Source organism: Osmia bicornis, chromosome 13, assembly GCF_907164935.1.
Source record: "Osmia bicornis bicornis chromosome 13, iOsmBic2.1, whole genome shotgun sequence".
NCBI lineage: Eukaryota > Metazoa > Arthropoda > Insecta > Hymenoptera > Megachilidae > Osmia > Osmia bicornis.
Window position 1 is genome coordinate 7,736,750 of NC_060228.1, and position 14,853 is coordinate 7,751,602.

The 14,853-nt window shown below is 43.5% G+C and overlaps 1 protein-coding gene across 1 annotated transcript in view; it reads left to right on the plus strand.

The window, feature by feature from the left end:
* Window positions 1-14,853, plus strand: part of LOC114874872 — a 175,403-nt gene that overhangs the window by 133,627 nt on the left and 26,923 nt on the right. The window contains exon 5 of the mRNA XM_029184573.2: window positions 13,872-14,037. Within this exon, the coding sequence (XP_029040406.2) occupies window positions 13,872-13,992 (121 nt within the window). The 3' untranslated portion in view covers window positions 13,993-14,037. The remainder of the gene's footprint in view (window positions 1-13,871; window positions 14,038-14,853) is intronic.

Genomic DNA, 14,853 nt, shown 5'->3' on the forward strand with positions numbered 1-14,853 from the left:
AAAGTTTTCTCTTTTCGAGAGACGTTTACGCTCGTTCTCTTTCAACGAATCGTTTCTTCTTTCTCGACTTTCTCGCAAGACGAACGGTCCTCCCTGAGAGAGCGACGTTTCACGTGAAAAGATCGTCCTCTCGTCTCTCTGTCTTCTCTTGCTCGATCTTCTTCGAATGGCATGCTGGTAATGGGATAGTGATCGAACGTGGATAATTTATAGGCTGCACTCTTTCTTTGTCACCAGTTTGTATTAAACACAGAACGTTAAAAAATGCGAATAATGTCAAAGTACTTTTCGGATTCTGGGGTAATGGGGGCAGACAACCCGTTACACCTATGGTGATTAATATTTTATTTACAAATTAATAATGGTTCATCAATAATTATGTCTCGCTAGCCGGAAATAGGGAAACTATAGAACAATGAAGGATCATCTCTGCAACGTGTACATCTGTAAAATAAATGTACATACATAGGTGGAATCGTAGATGTATGCCGAGTGATAAATGTGTTTGACTAACCCAATGAGCTTCGCACACCTGGCGGACAAAGGCAGGTAAAATACGCGTAACGTAAATAGCGAAAGGAGGACAAGAAGTTTTAGGGCTTAAAACTAGCGGGCCGAGGGCGAGTTTCAAGTTTTAATGCTGTACAAATACACGTATACATCTGATATCGAGGGCTGGGCTCGGCGGTGCATCGAATTCTCAAGGGTTTTCCGCTGCCACCCCGTCGACAACTTAGCTGTTCGAGACTCTTGCGCGCGTTTCCGTTTCTCTTCGAACACCGGCTGCATTATTGTTACTCGCCTTTCGAACAAGTTTTTCCCTCTGTTAACGGAGGCCAAGCAAAGCGGCTTATAAACGGAGCTTGATATTCGCATTACTACCGGCAGTCGTGCGATTCGAATGATTCTCGATAAGTACCAGCGAACTACTTACGGAATATTAAACGTGAAAACTCCGTCGACGATTGATAATGGAAAAGATGGGAAACAGCTTCTACGAATGGACGGTCAATAGCCGCCCGACTGGAAGTATTCGATATCGATGCTGCTGTGAAAAATAATTTTTATGAAGCTACCAGAGCGCTTTGTAACGAGTAATTCGAAGAATAACAATTAGTTTTGAAGTTTTGAAAATCAATTACACCGGTGATTAAGCAAATTAAGCCACAAATTATACAGTAGCTGCTGTATAAAATCTTTCCCGAAGCGGGAAACGTAGAGATCGAGGAGGTTACGAAACGTTCGGGTATAATGTAAAACACTTTTGATGGAAAGTTTTTAAAGATACTCGGTACACCCCCTCCCATTCGACATAAATTTCGTTGTAGCACACAAATATTTCACGTGACGCTCCCCATTTAAACTTAGTTCAAGAAACTGCTTAGCATCTACTTATTCACTAGATTTTTCAACATGAACATCGTACTCGGAGCTATCCAGCCGGTCCATGCTTCCCGGACAGACGTATAGATCGCGAGTCATAAATATAAGAAGGCAGAGGCCGTATTTAATGCGGTGCCCACATCTCGAACTTACAACGGTCGATCTTGTGTTAGAAACGTTGCAAGAAAGACGTCTAGTAGGTTCATTGAGACTGACGAGAACGTAGCGTTCAATCTTGCGTCTCTTCAATCATTCCGGCCACTGAAAAATGATATACTTCAAAGTAGCGTTAATGACTTCATTTTAAAAGCCGTGTAGAGATGTTACTCTGAAACTACTGTAATTTCTGATTAGCACTTTGACAGTCGTATAATTCATCGAATCTATGAGTTCCTTTTTACATTTAACAGAAGGTTATTGATATATTCATATTCGAGTATATCAAAGTTGATACGAAGTTAACAATTACTGGAGCCATCCAAACCTTCGTCAATGTTTCTATTTCTCGTCGCGAAATTATAGCAAATTGCGGTTCAGAACGAGCGAGCAATAATAGATCTCGTCCGATTCAAATGGAATAACAGAGTCAGCTTGATCAGCTATTCAAAGTAGCTGGCAAGAAAATCGGAGATCGCGTTGCCTCGTCAAAATTGCATCGATGTTACCGTGAAAGATGCACAGGATGTGTTCAACAAACGCTGCGAGACAAAGGCCCGAGTGTTTCAAACTATACAACATACATTTTGACAAGTTTCAGTTTCGCTTCGCAAGCAGCCGGAAATTGAACGTACGTATACGTACACACGCTCCTCAGGAATCTCGTTTAATGAAATGTCAATATCCGTGACCGAGGCTTTGGTCTTGTAGACCGGCTGTGTTTCCTGTTCCAGGGCGAGCGGGATTCCGCGACGGGGGTAGTTTTAACCCGTGCTTTGAAGGCAAACCGTGACGACAGTACGGATTTGTAGGAGAACAGACACGCTTCGACGATACGTTCACCGTTGCGACAATATTTTACGAACCCCTTCTGGATTAAATATTTCAAATTCCAATTGTAAACAACGTTAGCCTCCTCTCATCTTACCCTCGATTTTCAGGGTAAAATTATTGAAGCAACTAGGGGTAGATTACAGTCCCAAACCTTTGTACTGTAGGTCTAGGTCACGATCGAACCATCCAGCATCATATGACATAGAGATTCAATTTGACGAATTATTGCCAGACCGAAATCTGTAGGGATAATTTGGGTTAGTATCAGACGGAAATGGTGGAGCTTTGATCGTCTCACGTAATTTTCCACCCTAGAATTTTTATTAGCGCCACAGGGAATCTTTCGCCCTCGAATTTTGCGTCGCAAGGAGACAGGAGATAAGGAAGCAGAGACGAAGAGAAAGAATGCTAAAGAAATTTGTCTCCCTTTTCTTTCCCCTTCGAGAAGTTTACGTCGATAATGATTCTGTAGCTGAGCGAGATTGCCGCCCGTTGACAAATACTACTGATCCGTTATCTGCCTTTTGATGGAGGATCAAAATAGTCATCAGCTGGCTATTTTGTACTTTATTTTCAAGATGACAGAGGGAAGCGTTGAAAGAAAATTGTCGATTAAATGGGAAACACTGGCGTGTTCTAAATGTTCTATCGAAAGGTCGCTTCTCGGCGATAGGTCACTGTCGAAATGAATTAAACCAAGCGTTTTCCGGCTGTATATCGGAAATTTAATGGGTCACCGGTATCCGCGACCTAATTGCATCGATCCGGACGATTAAGCAACGGAAAAACGTGATTTCACGGTAATTGAGGGTAGCCGGGGCCACGGACTTCGGCAAATCCATTGTGCGCGCCTTATTTTTCGGTTATTGCGCATTAATGATGCAGCATGCTAATTCGAGCGAGCGCGATGACGTTGTTTGGAACACAAACGTGCCTCGGCCGCCGAATTTATCGGAACGGCACGCTCGTAAATGTTCGCGCGATGGAAAATTGAACACACCTGCAGACGCTGAAGCGTTCCGAATTAAAAATTATCCCCCGTTTTCGGGCTTCATCGATAATCGGAAAAGCATCGTCTCCAAATCAGAACAATAATCAATTAAAATTGATTACCATCGACAGTCGATAAACGGATGCTTATCTCGAAGTACGTCTCCTTTTAACGATCATCCAGAATGCTCAGGCAACAGGGTCGAGGTAAGACGAGAGAGTGCGAAAAGGAAGTCGTCAGTAGGGTTGCAAGGAAGGGGGTGAGAAAGAAACGAGCCGTCTGACTTGTGATCTAGTCAGTGCCCTTGAGGCTTCCACTCGTCCTCCTTCGTCTCTTCTCGTGATTCCTACATCCGTTCGATTCTCCCGCACATCCCCGGGGGCTGTGTAACACGTGCATGGCACGGGAACGCTGTCTAAAGGGAAGGGGATTCGAACAGGCGGGGGCTGCGAGTCGTGGGGTTAAGGGTGGTAGGGAGCCGCGCAAGAGTAACTGCTAGTAACAATGTTTTCTCACCCTTTTGCGTTTTAGCGGCAGAGAGAGGAGTTAGGAGGGGTGAGAGCGGAGCACGCCACCCTCACAGTTCTTGCCCCGAACACCCACGGGTAGCGCCACCCTGCACGAAGCGGAGCTCGGTTATACACCCTCCGCAATCAATTTCGTCAATACCGCTTGTTGCGGAGGGGTGGCTGTGCTGTCTCGCCCGCGGCTGCCTTTTGCCCCCTCTCTCTACACCCGCCACTTTATCCCCTGTTCTCCACGAGGGTCTGTTGATAGATTTTTACGTTCGAACCACGGCGACCGTAAAGTCACCGAGCTCTTTTGTTTCCCCAGTTGCTCGCAGGCGTTCGTCTTACCCGGTTACCTACCATCCTTGATCCACCAGGGATGAACGGGCTGTCGTCCTTGATCGACGTTCTCTTTCGATTCGACCGAATTTTTCTGGTTGCAATGTTACGGGCTGCCGATCATCCTGATGCTCTGTAAAACAATTTTTATTTTATCTTCATTTCGTTGATATTGATTTCTACACAGTTTTATTAACGTTGATTGTTATTGAGGGTAAGTGGTTTTACGAATTTAATTTCAGAAATGGCAAATTGCTGGCCTACTGCTACTGGACGTCACAGGTTTTAAAAAATAAAAGTTTTAACCTGATGAAGTTAGGTTATTATTTTACAGAGGTTATTATTTACACTATTCCTTTAAATGTTAATCAGGTTTTGCTGTTCAAAGGATAATAGTAATACCATTAAACATTACTTTCCTTCATCCATTTTCAATTATTCAATTATTTGAAATTCAAAGCATCGGTCACCGGTGAATTCGGCAGCATATCACACTAAATATAGTTTATTTTCACTGGGAGAGTCAACCGGTTGATAAGCGAAATCATATAAAGTAAATAATAATTAATTAACGTTTACGAATCTAGTTTAATCAAAAAGGAAATTCGGAATATCACTAAAATTGTTTCAATAATTTGATAGTAAATTAAATACTCATATCCGTTGATAATTGAAATTATAGCATGCAGGGTTAGACATAGTTATTTTCACAGTGATAATCAATCCGCGGAAGAGGAAAATAAATGAACGAACGAAAACGAATGATTTCCTCGACGATACGTTTGGCCGACCGATGATCAGTTAGGATAATTTAGCCGTCTATTAAGCGTGGCTGGTTTCACAAATATTGTTCCAAAGTTTTCGGTACGGGGTTAATCTTACAGGCTCCTCTAACGACCAAAGATCTTGAGATATAACGGTTTTCAGTGAAATAACAAGCCTCCGGGCATTCGTGACCCCATCGTTCTACCACGTATTTCGTTCTTTCTCTTCCCCATATAATTGGAGTTCATGATTCTGTGTAAATATCGCGTAACCAAGCAAACAATGGTTTTGCGAGGCGTAGGCTATACAAACAAAATAAGAATGTCTATCGGGTGGAGTGGTAGCATGATGGTAAATCGAAACATCATATTAAGTTTCCCGATAACTAACCCACTATATTTTCGTAAGAAATTATGAATTTAACAAAAATAGCAAAAAGTTTCTCCTTAATCATCGATTGTCTTCTTACAGCCAATAAGTTTACCAGGATCGTCTGGAATATTAGATACGACCGAAGGGAACGTGCTTGAAAAATCTGCCAGCAAAATAGGTAGAAGAGGGCTAACAATATACCCAGAGTATTAAGTACTTCCGCAAAGGTTCAGGAATCACAATATCCATGGCTTAAGCCCGTTTCTCGAACGCCACTTCTGTCGGTGGATCCTTTCTCCACTACCTCCCACGCCCTGACTTCGATATAAATATCGATTACCTCGGTTATCCGGATAATCCTTACAGATTGAAATTACCATTCGTATCCTGATCCCCGTTACGCTTTACCAGACGCGCGGCACATCCATCGTTTTTCCATCCTGCGTCTTGTTTTTGCCCATTGTTTTATTGCAAGCTTCCTACTGGTTCCGCTTTTTGCTTATCAAACTAGTTGACCGTAAGTTTATCACTCGTGATAAATTTCACATTTCCCTGTAGCTAGAAAATCTGAGAACGATCGTAGATATGATAGGTCCATCGAGAAGCTTTGTGCAGGATTCGGTTTACGGTCGAACGCAAGAACAACCGGAAACTGATCGATGCCGATGATCCGCTTGTGATTTCAAAGCGGATCCATTCGCTTCTGTTGCCTGCATAATTAAACCTTCGTGTTGGACGCGCGTTTATTGTCGATTTACAACCGACTGTGCAACGTTTTTGTTCGAATGCAAGGTAAAATAAATATTTGAGCTCGTTCGAGAATCGGGTTCACGGTTACATTCTGGTTTCTATTTATCGTATCGCGTTCGATGCACTTTTGTTCCTGAATTTTGCACGTTGGACAGTGTAAGATTATTCTAGCGAGAAAACTAGGCTTTACAATGGGAGTATATCGCTTTCAAACGATACACTGTGAATACTCATTGATGGTTAATTAATTTTTTAAGAATCCATATTCGATAATTATCCCTGGAACTAATGCTATAAATATTCTCTGAAACTCGTTTTCTATAATAGACCCGTAAAACCTCATTTTCCCAGCTTTATACGAGATTTACTGTTTTTGTTTCACCTAGTCGTTTGGCACGAAATACGTCCTTTATGAGCAGGCGTAGAATATTGACGTGTACGAGGCTCTTGCACTTTGAGAAAAAAAATCAAGTAAAGGCTGGTGAATAGTCTCATTAAAGGAAAACGCTACCGGGAAACTCTTTCCGAGGGACGAGCTCGGGACAGAGCCTATTTACCGGCTTATTTTTAGAAAAGCCGTGCTCGGTGCCGGCCAGCCCAGGCAAAAGCCTCTAAACTCAGTTTAATGCTTGATAAGTCAAACGAAAAGCGGCAATTTTCATCGGTACCATTATATGGAAGTGCTTTTCACCAGTCAATCGAGAAATTGCTTTATCCATTTACACACGGCTACCTCTTCAACTCCATGCGCTAGACATTTCTAGTTCATTCGAATAATCACAGAATGAAACAACTATAGCGTGAGTTGAAAGAAAGAATTCTAATTATTCGAACGTTGAAATCGTAGAAGATAGATCGATAATGAAAGCGTTAGATAATTCTTTTATCTTTGGTCGATCGGATAATGAAGGGTGCTCAAGCAGGATACCCAAAAACGGAGGCGTTTCTCGAGCAGCTCGTCAAGCTCTACAATTTTACTCGTGACTCATCGAAAAAGGAACCTTCCCGTTTCTGATCCTCTGCCCTCGAGACCCTAAAAACCTCGTTCGATTCCAATAATCACGCGTTCAACGAATCCCCTTCTGTGCAAGACTGTGTTTCACCCTCTTTGCACTGAGACCCAACATATTTTCCTAGCATCAGTTTCGTTTATTTGCCAGAAAGACGCATAAGAAATGGGATAATTTTATACCCTTAAAGTCTTTAACGTAAATTTTAGAACGTAGCCCTATAAGGGTTATGATGATCAAAGTTAGTGGTCCATTCCGTATATCACCGAGGAGGCAGTCGAAATAAAATGATAACGTTTTACATAATTCTCTTCCAGAAAGTTGCCGAGCATAAAGGAAGAGCCTTCTTCTTCCTGCCTATCTCAGGATGTCCCGTATCCGACTGGAAATCTTCGTTTTGCCTTTAGTCGGTACGATGCCGGGCTCGCTGGAACGTAAAAGAATTCGGTTCATTCGATAGCACGCATGGGCGGGCCCCGGTTTTATTCGTTTTACGAGGTTTGCGTGCGTCGTCCGGGAAAACGGAGAGGTCGTCGCGGCTTTTTTCCACGAGGCGAGGAATAAAAATGCCAGACACGTAGACGATCGCCAGGGACAGCATGGATTCGTTTGTCGCGACGATTGATCGCGGTCAAACGTTCTCTCCCTTGCTCTGCCCACCGTCTCTTTTCTCTTCTGTCCATTACCTAATTGCCGGCCGTAAGTAATTATCGACCAATGGAGAAGACGAGTTGTTCAACCGGTGATGATTTCGATCGAGCAACGACTCGCGAACGGACACTAGCGACCCGTGATAGCCGCGGGTAATACGTATTACGATACCGCCACTGTTTGTGCACACCGTGTACGAGCAAACAGACTATCAATCCGTGTACCTCCGATTGCCATTTATGAAATTAAATTTCATAGCCGGTGATCAGCTGTTGGTGCCCACCTCTCGCCCCGTTTGACTTTTTCAGCCAATCCCCCCGCTAAAAAGCAAGAATTGACGCAAAGGGTTGCGTTTATTAGGTCTTTAATATATGAGATTGGAAGTTCAATTTTTTAGTCACTGATTATACAATTTTAGAAACTAGACTAAATGGATGATTTCTAACGCAAAATAAACGATACACATCCAATTGCAACTCTGAAAAAGGCAATTTGCAAATTAGAAATTTCTTTCGATCTTCCATTATCCGCACGTTAAATTTCAGTGCAAATATTTGATGGGGGCACGTTCGAACGTGAAAAATGAAAATCCATCGATCACGATTCGGCTAGCGAAAGAATGCGAGCAAATAGTTCGACGGGATTGTTTGCATGTAACCGCTTACTACCAAACACGACCGCGCTGGTTACCAACGATAGCCATTTATGAAATTAAATTTGATGGTCTGCGGTCGGTTGACTGCCATCAATATATTCGAGCCGACGTTGAATTTCACGGAATAACACCGATCGTTTCAGTTATATCAGTTGGAATCAAAGGTCGTAGGGCGCGGGAATTATTTGTTCATTTGGAGGCCCTTCATGATCGAACATTGCAAACAGTAATTGTAGATCGAAACGACAAAGAATAGTCCCTTATTTTTGAAATTGATCTCCGGCAAGTAGTACGAACAAACGATAAGTTCGTCTATCTTACAACTCGACTCACTGTCAGAAGGGGAGAAAAAGAGGCTCGGTAAAGTTGTCGATTGTCTCACGTTCGATTAGACGGCAACAACACGTAAGGGTGAATTCCCATGGCACCGATACTTTTCAGACATCAAGGAGGAGTACACAGATGCGTACGCGGCGCGTAATTAAATAAAAAGTCCATCAGTTATAGTGGTGTTCCGAAACTGTTGTCGAGCGTCGACAGGATCAAGGACTCGCGGGAATATATAGATGGACGAGCCACAGTGTTGCGTATCGATCCTCGATTACATCCACCCGTGGACGAAACTTTCGGTCGAATTAAAAGCGCTCATAAATAAATGATCGCAACCGTGTCGGTGAAAAATGTACGCGAACGAATGCTCTTGTTGATTTTTTGAAAACGTTTCTCTCTTGGAAAAAAAGTTCGGTGAAAAAAAAAAAAAACGGGAAGAGGAAAATTGAAACACAACACCCATGATAACGATAAAGACACCGAAATAGTGGTTACTGATGGAAATACGATTGGACACCTGTCAATTCCAGTATCCATTATTTTTTCCAACGAAAAAAAAGGAAGAAAAAAACGTTACACGTACAAATCTGTTGAGTGAAACGTGCCTGTTTACGGCGTGTCCGACAATCTCGTCCAGCAAAGCTCTAAAATGTGCTTTTCGGATCGTTTTCGTGCCGATTAACAACCCCCATTCTTTTTTTTTTTCGACACTTACAAATTGTTCGACCCCAATTGTCAACGTTTTTCGTTTAGAACTCCGTGAATTACAAGCAGTCGTGATGCAAATTGCTACTACAATTCTGGTTGGGAAATATTTAAGGGTTTTAAAAGGATTTATGGAAAAATATGAACGTAGAGTGTCAAACGTTAGTTTTCAAACAGTAAATAGACGTCGAGCAAGAAGATCGAGAAAAATAAACGAAAAAAAGAATGGACGTTTGGGTAAATCGACGTGGATGGCATCGCTCGCTTTTCCTCGAGAAATCTCTCGCATCTCCCGTTTGGCTTCACCCTAATCGACCTCGAGGCCCTCCGGAATTCGGTCCAATCCATTTCTGCCGGTAGTTTTCTTTAGCGCACCTGATCCCACGGATCACCCTCGGCTCGCTTGGCGGACGATCATTATTTAAATGCCAACGGAATCATTGTTTAAGGATCCAGATCGACGCACTTAATTCACGTCTCGAAGCAAATTATACAAACATAAGAGAAGCGAGGTGGTGGTATTAGTTTGCGATTAGCTTGATTGAAGAGTAGCTACGCTATCGACGTCGGCGACAATGCTAGGCTGAAAGTTCTAGCGGGCAATGTCGGCAAATTGGTGAAAGGGTTGGCTTGAAACTGAAATTGAGAGGGGTTGGACGTCGCCGGTACCCAACATCAGAAGGGCAGAGACGGGATACGACGCTTCTGGGCTGTCGTGAACCCTGGATGGAGCCACCGGTGTACTTGGCAGAGAGTGCTTTTCATCTCCGTAAATGGACCGGCGGTAAAGCAATTTTGGTACATTACCTATACCTGCTTTAGCCATGCCCTCCCCTCCCTCTGCTGCCTTTTCTGACAGACTTCCAGCCTCTCCCTTCGTCTTTCATCTTGCATCATTCGACTCTCGATCGCGGGGAACATTTGATTTCGATGGGAAACGTCGTAAAGGCATTAGAGGGGAGACGCGCGACCAACCCTTAGAAACAAAGAAACGATTTCAATGTTTGAAATCCTCGATGTAATACTTTCAACTTTTTCCTTTTCGTTTGCTAGATATACATTTTTCTAGATTTCAAATTATCTTCTAAAGAATCGATTAATAAACGATTTCCTATGATTCTAAGGATCTTGCTAAAATATCTTAGAATAGTAGAGCAATTCGATTGATCTTTCGCTGCACATTTCACACACGTTTTACGTTTGCTAGCACCAGGTGCGCTCTTAGAATTGAAGTATACTCTTTGTTCGAATCGTAACTCGATTTCCCCCGCATTACCCCAAGGATTTTACGTAACGAGGCAACTTCAGGTAGAGAACAATTTCTCCCTCTATTCCCAAGGTGAATCAACCGCGTGGGTTAATTCACGCCGAAAGTTCTATAAATTCATTCGCGTGTACACAATACTCGGAAGAAGATCGACTTTCCTGAGGGCTCGATTTCAAGCTTAACGAGCTCGCAAACGTATCGATGGAGTAGCTGCACAGTCGATTCCCTAATTTCTCTGGTATCCAATTCAAAAGTCTGGTTCGCGATCGAATCGCTGCTTAAACGTCGACGACCCGTAAAATCGTGCGATCCACGTTGACCCAGTTCACCAGGATACCGCGTTAGATTTACCGCAGCGTACAAGAAGGAACAGGAACACAGAGAGTGCGAGAGAGGAAGAGAGGTAGAGAAAATTTGGCTCGTAGCTGGAACGTATCAACGTTTAATCCAACGTGATTGCATTCGGTCGGTGCGACGATTTTACGAGCGCTCTCGAAAACGTACGTCCGGGCAAACACATTTTCCTTTTCGCGAATTTTTGCCCCGCAATTACGGCCGGGACGAGCAAACGTTCGTGAACGCGACAAACGAAAACTCGCGCCTCTCTTCGTTTGCCATCCTTTTCAACGAACATTCCCTGTGTCGGCTGGTTCAACCGTGCAACCAGTTTCGGCCAACGGGTCGGCTAATTTCTGTCCGTCGGGAAAAGAAATCCGGAAAACCTGCTTACCGGATACCGAATTCCGTGGAAGCTAACGAATTAACGAAGGGAAAACGAGACTTGTTTGTCAGTCTGGTATAATCAGCTATTTTACGTGCTGCTCAGACGATGTTATTTTATATTCTGTCTCTGTCATAAAATATTAATACACACCGGCAGGCAATTAAAAACTCGAAAAAATTTTAGGTATCATTAATATTTTATTGACATGTTCAAATGAAAAATTGCAATTCTTACATGAATTAAGATTTACTTATGAAATACTTATGGCCATTGCAAATGACGTACGAAATTCCTTCTCTACAAACTAAATCTAGTTTCTAGTCTGTATAGTATCGCGATAGTTATTGCCAGACAGCAGGCTAGCTTATCACCGCGTGATACAAAGGGCCATTTATCACATGGCGAAATTGTTACGTCGACGGACAGCAATTCGCGTCAAGTCGAAGATAGACACGGCCAGACAGAGGGAATGGATTCTCCTCTGCACACTTTGCGGCCTCGAAGAAGGGGACCGACGCTTTTGTCGCGTTGCACAGACGCGTGGAAAAGATGGGGGTGAGTTTTGCGACGGCATTGTCGTTGATTCGCGTTGTCCTTTCCCGTCTACCGTTGCCATTCCGATAACAAACGTCACGGTTTGAGGGGTCTCGCTTTTCCAGTCGGTGGCCAGGCTCTTTAAAGAGTAATTACACCTACACTTGCCGTATACCGCCTCTCGTAATATTCTTCATCGTTGTTTTTTTTTTTTCAGGTGAGCTATTTTCATCGTTCGCTCTTTAATGTTCCCCCCCCTTTTTTTCCTGTTTTCTATTTCTTTCCGTGTTTTTTATATTTTCGTAGAAAGTACAATTTCTGAATTGTTGTGCCGCGACCATGGAACAATGAGCCCACGGGTGAACGTGGCGCACGGTTCATATCCAGCCTCTTTGTTTTCCCCAAAAGAAGAGATTTGTTGCTTTTGTCGTGACGCGCGCAGACGCGCGGAAAAAAGAAGGGACCGGCTCACGCTACTGGCCACCATTGTTGCGTTGTTCCGCATCGTTCCTCTGATAACGAAAATCCTGTCGCCGGTGACGCTTCCTCCGAGGATCTCCCTCCGGTATCGTTTCCATGGACGAAAATTCAAGTTACCCCGGGGAACGTTCCAACTTCGAAACGCTACCAGTACGATTATTATAATTACAATCCGCTAATACGAGCAGATGTAGTTCGCTGAACCTGCTCGAACGTAAATTAATGCAGCCGACACGGATTGACGCGATTAGAGTTGATTTGAATGGCTCGCTGAACAGGAATTCGCATTATGGTTTACTCTAATTGGAGAAGTAAAAGCGTCAGATATTGGTAGATATTTTGATAATTATGCTGGTACTGTAAACGTGTAAACATTCTAGTAGGTAATTTTGGAAAATGTACAAAAGTTAAAGGTAAATCTATAATCCAAAATCACGGAAACAATAATTTCCTGGAGCAGTGGTTCAGACAATGATGGTGTTGATTAGTCGCTCCCTGTCGGCACTTTGAAGGGGTGCGAATTTCATCTCAGGGCGACTTAACTTGTCCGTCTCCGTTTTAAGGGTTCGCGGCGTCGTTGTTTCGTAACTTCAAGTGGCCGTGAAGGAGTTCCGCTTACACGAAATGCGGTTCCATCCATCGGCCTCGGGGGATCGGTCCTTTCTTCGAGATGGCTAAACCCCTCCGACCGGATGGCCATGACTTCGCACCCTTCCGAGGGGTTGTCGGAAATATCCCTGGCTGCGTGTTACGCGTTCTTCTCGCGTCTTCGCGAGGGTCGAATCTTTTCTTCGGCTCCTGGCGAGTCCGAATTGACATTACCTCGTGAAGATCACGTTTTATTGTCGCATTGAATCGATGCCATACGCATCCTTCCACCTATCAAAGTTGGAGAGTGGATTTCGGGAATTCCTCTTCCGAATCAAAGCCTGCAAAAAATAAGGGTGATAAATGCGATAGATTAAAATTTATCTATTTTCAAAAATAGAAACCTTTGAAATTGGTACACTTTCAATTATACGAAGATGTTAAGATCCCTAATAATCTTCACAGCACTTGACGAAATTTTCCTGTCAATATCATTCAATCTGCCCACTTTTAGCGTCGACATTCACCCTCTGTCGACAATGAGTGAAGGGTAATATAAGATAATAGAGAGAATAAAGTCAGTTTCATTGCTTGCCGCGTCGATCTGATAGCGTACGTTCTCCAGGAACGTCGAGTGGCTCGAAATCGGACGGGTTTAAATTCCCTGCGCGGCCTACGAGAGAATTTAAGGCGTCGTCCATTGTTCCTGCAGTCTGAATTTACAGGGGTTGTAAACCGCTTTGAGCTACGACACGTTGCAACGCCACCACCGCCGCCATCATCCCTATCACCAGCCACCGTTTAATTAATACGTTCTGTATTTTATAGGAGATCGAGAGACGAGGGTACGAGATTACGTGATCGCGGCATGAGAGGCTGTCTTTCGATCCTGCTCGAGGACCGACACAAGTGCTGGGACCAACCCTTGGTGACACCTGTAAAGGGATGAAGCAGCTACTCGACGAGTCCAGACGTATTCTTCTTATCACGCAAGGTATTGAAAAATATACGATTTGCAATTTTAGACATGGTTTTGCATTTAAGTGATAAATTGACAATATTGCGAATATGCAAGGGGGTTAATAATCGATTAGATGGCGAATTAAACGCAGATTTAAGATCCCCAAGAACGATCAACGACACGATAATCGGTCACGCAACCGGAGATCACAATAGCCTCGGGTGGCGAGAATAAATGAACTGGCTGTGATACGAGAAGGGTGAAAGGAGGCGAGATAGGAAAAGCGACGCGTACTACCCTCCAGTCAAAAGGGTTTATGGCGCGGACAGAAATCCCACAGACAATGGCTGAATTAATTCCTTAAGGTCTAATCGGCCTGTAATGATCCTGATCTTAGTCGCTCGGTCCGGATGAGAATTAGCTCAAGTATTCGAGGTCGTCCAGATTACTGCCGTTCGTCACGTAATTAACGACGTTTTGGTCGATGATTTAAGGGTTTCGATCCGAACTAATCGACCCTTGGTCCGCGACCTCCCTTTGTCGTCTACGAGACAGGGGATGAAGATCATTTTGGGGACAACTGCCTGAGGATTCGAGCGAATTCCAATAAAAAACGAAATCCTATTGGGAATGTACCAAGATATCTACCGGTCGAGCTTAATTAGTAGTATAATCTCTAATCTGAAATGAATTAAATGGGGTTAGGATAAAACATAATCATGACAAAGTGCTAACCTTCGAAGGGGTGACTCAAACTTTCAATTCCATTTCAAAGTCTCACACTTGCTCGAGTATTCCATCAATTACATTAGCAACGGCTATAAATGCGCGTACATACAACTGCCATTG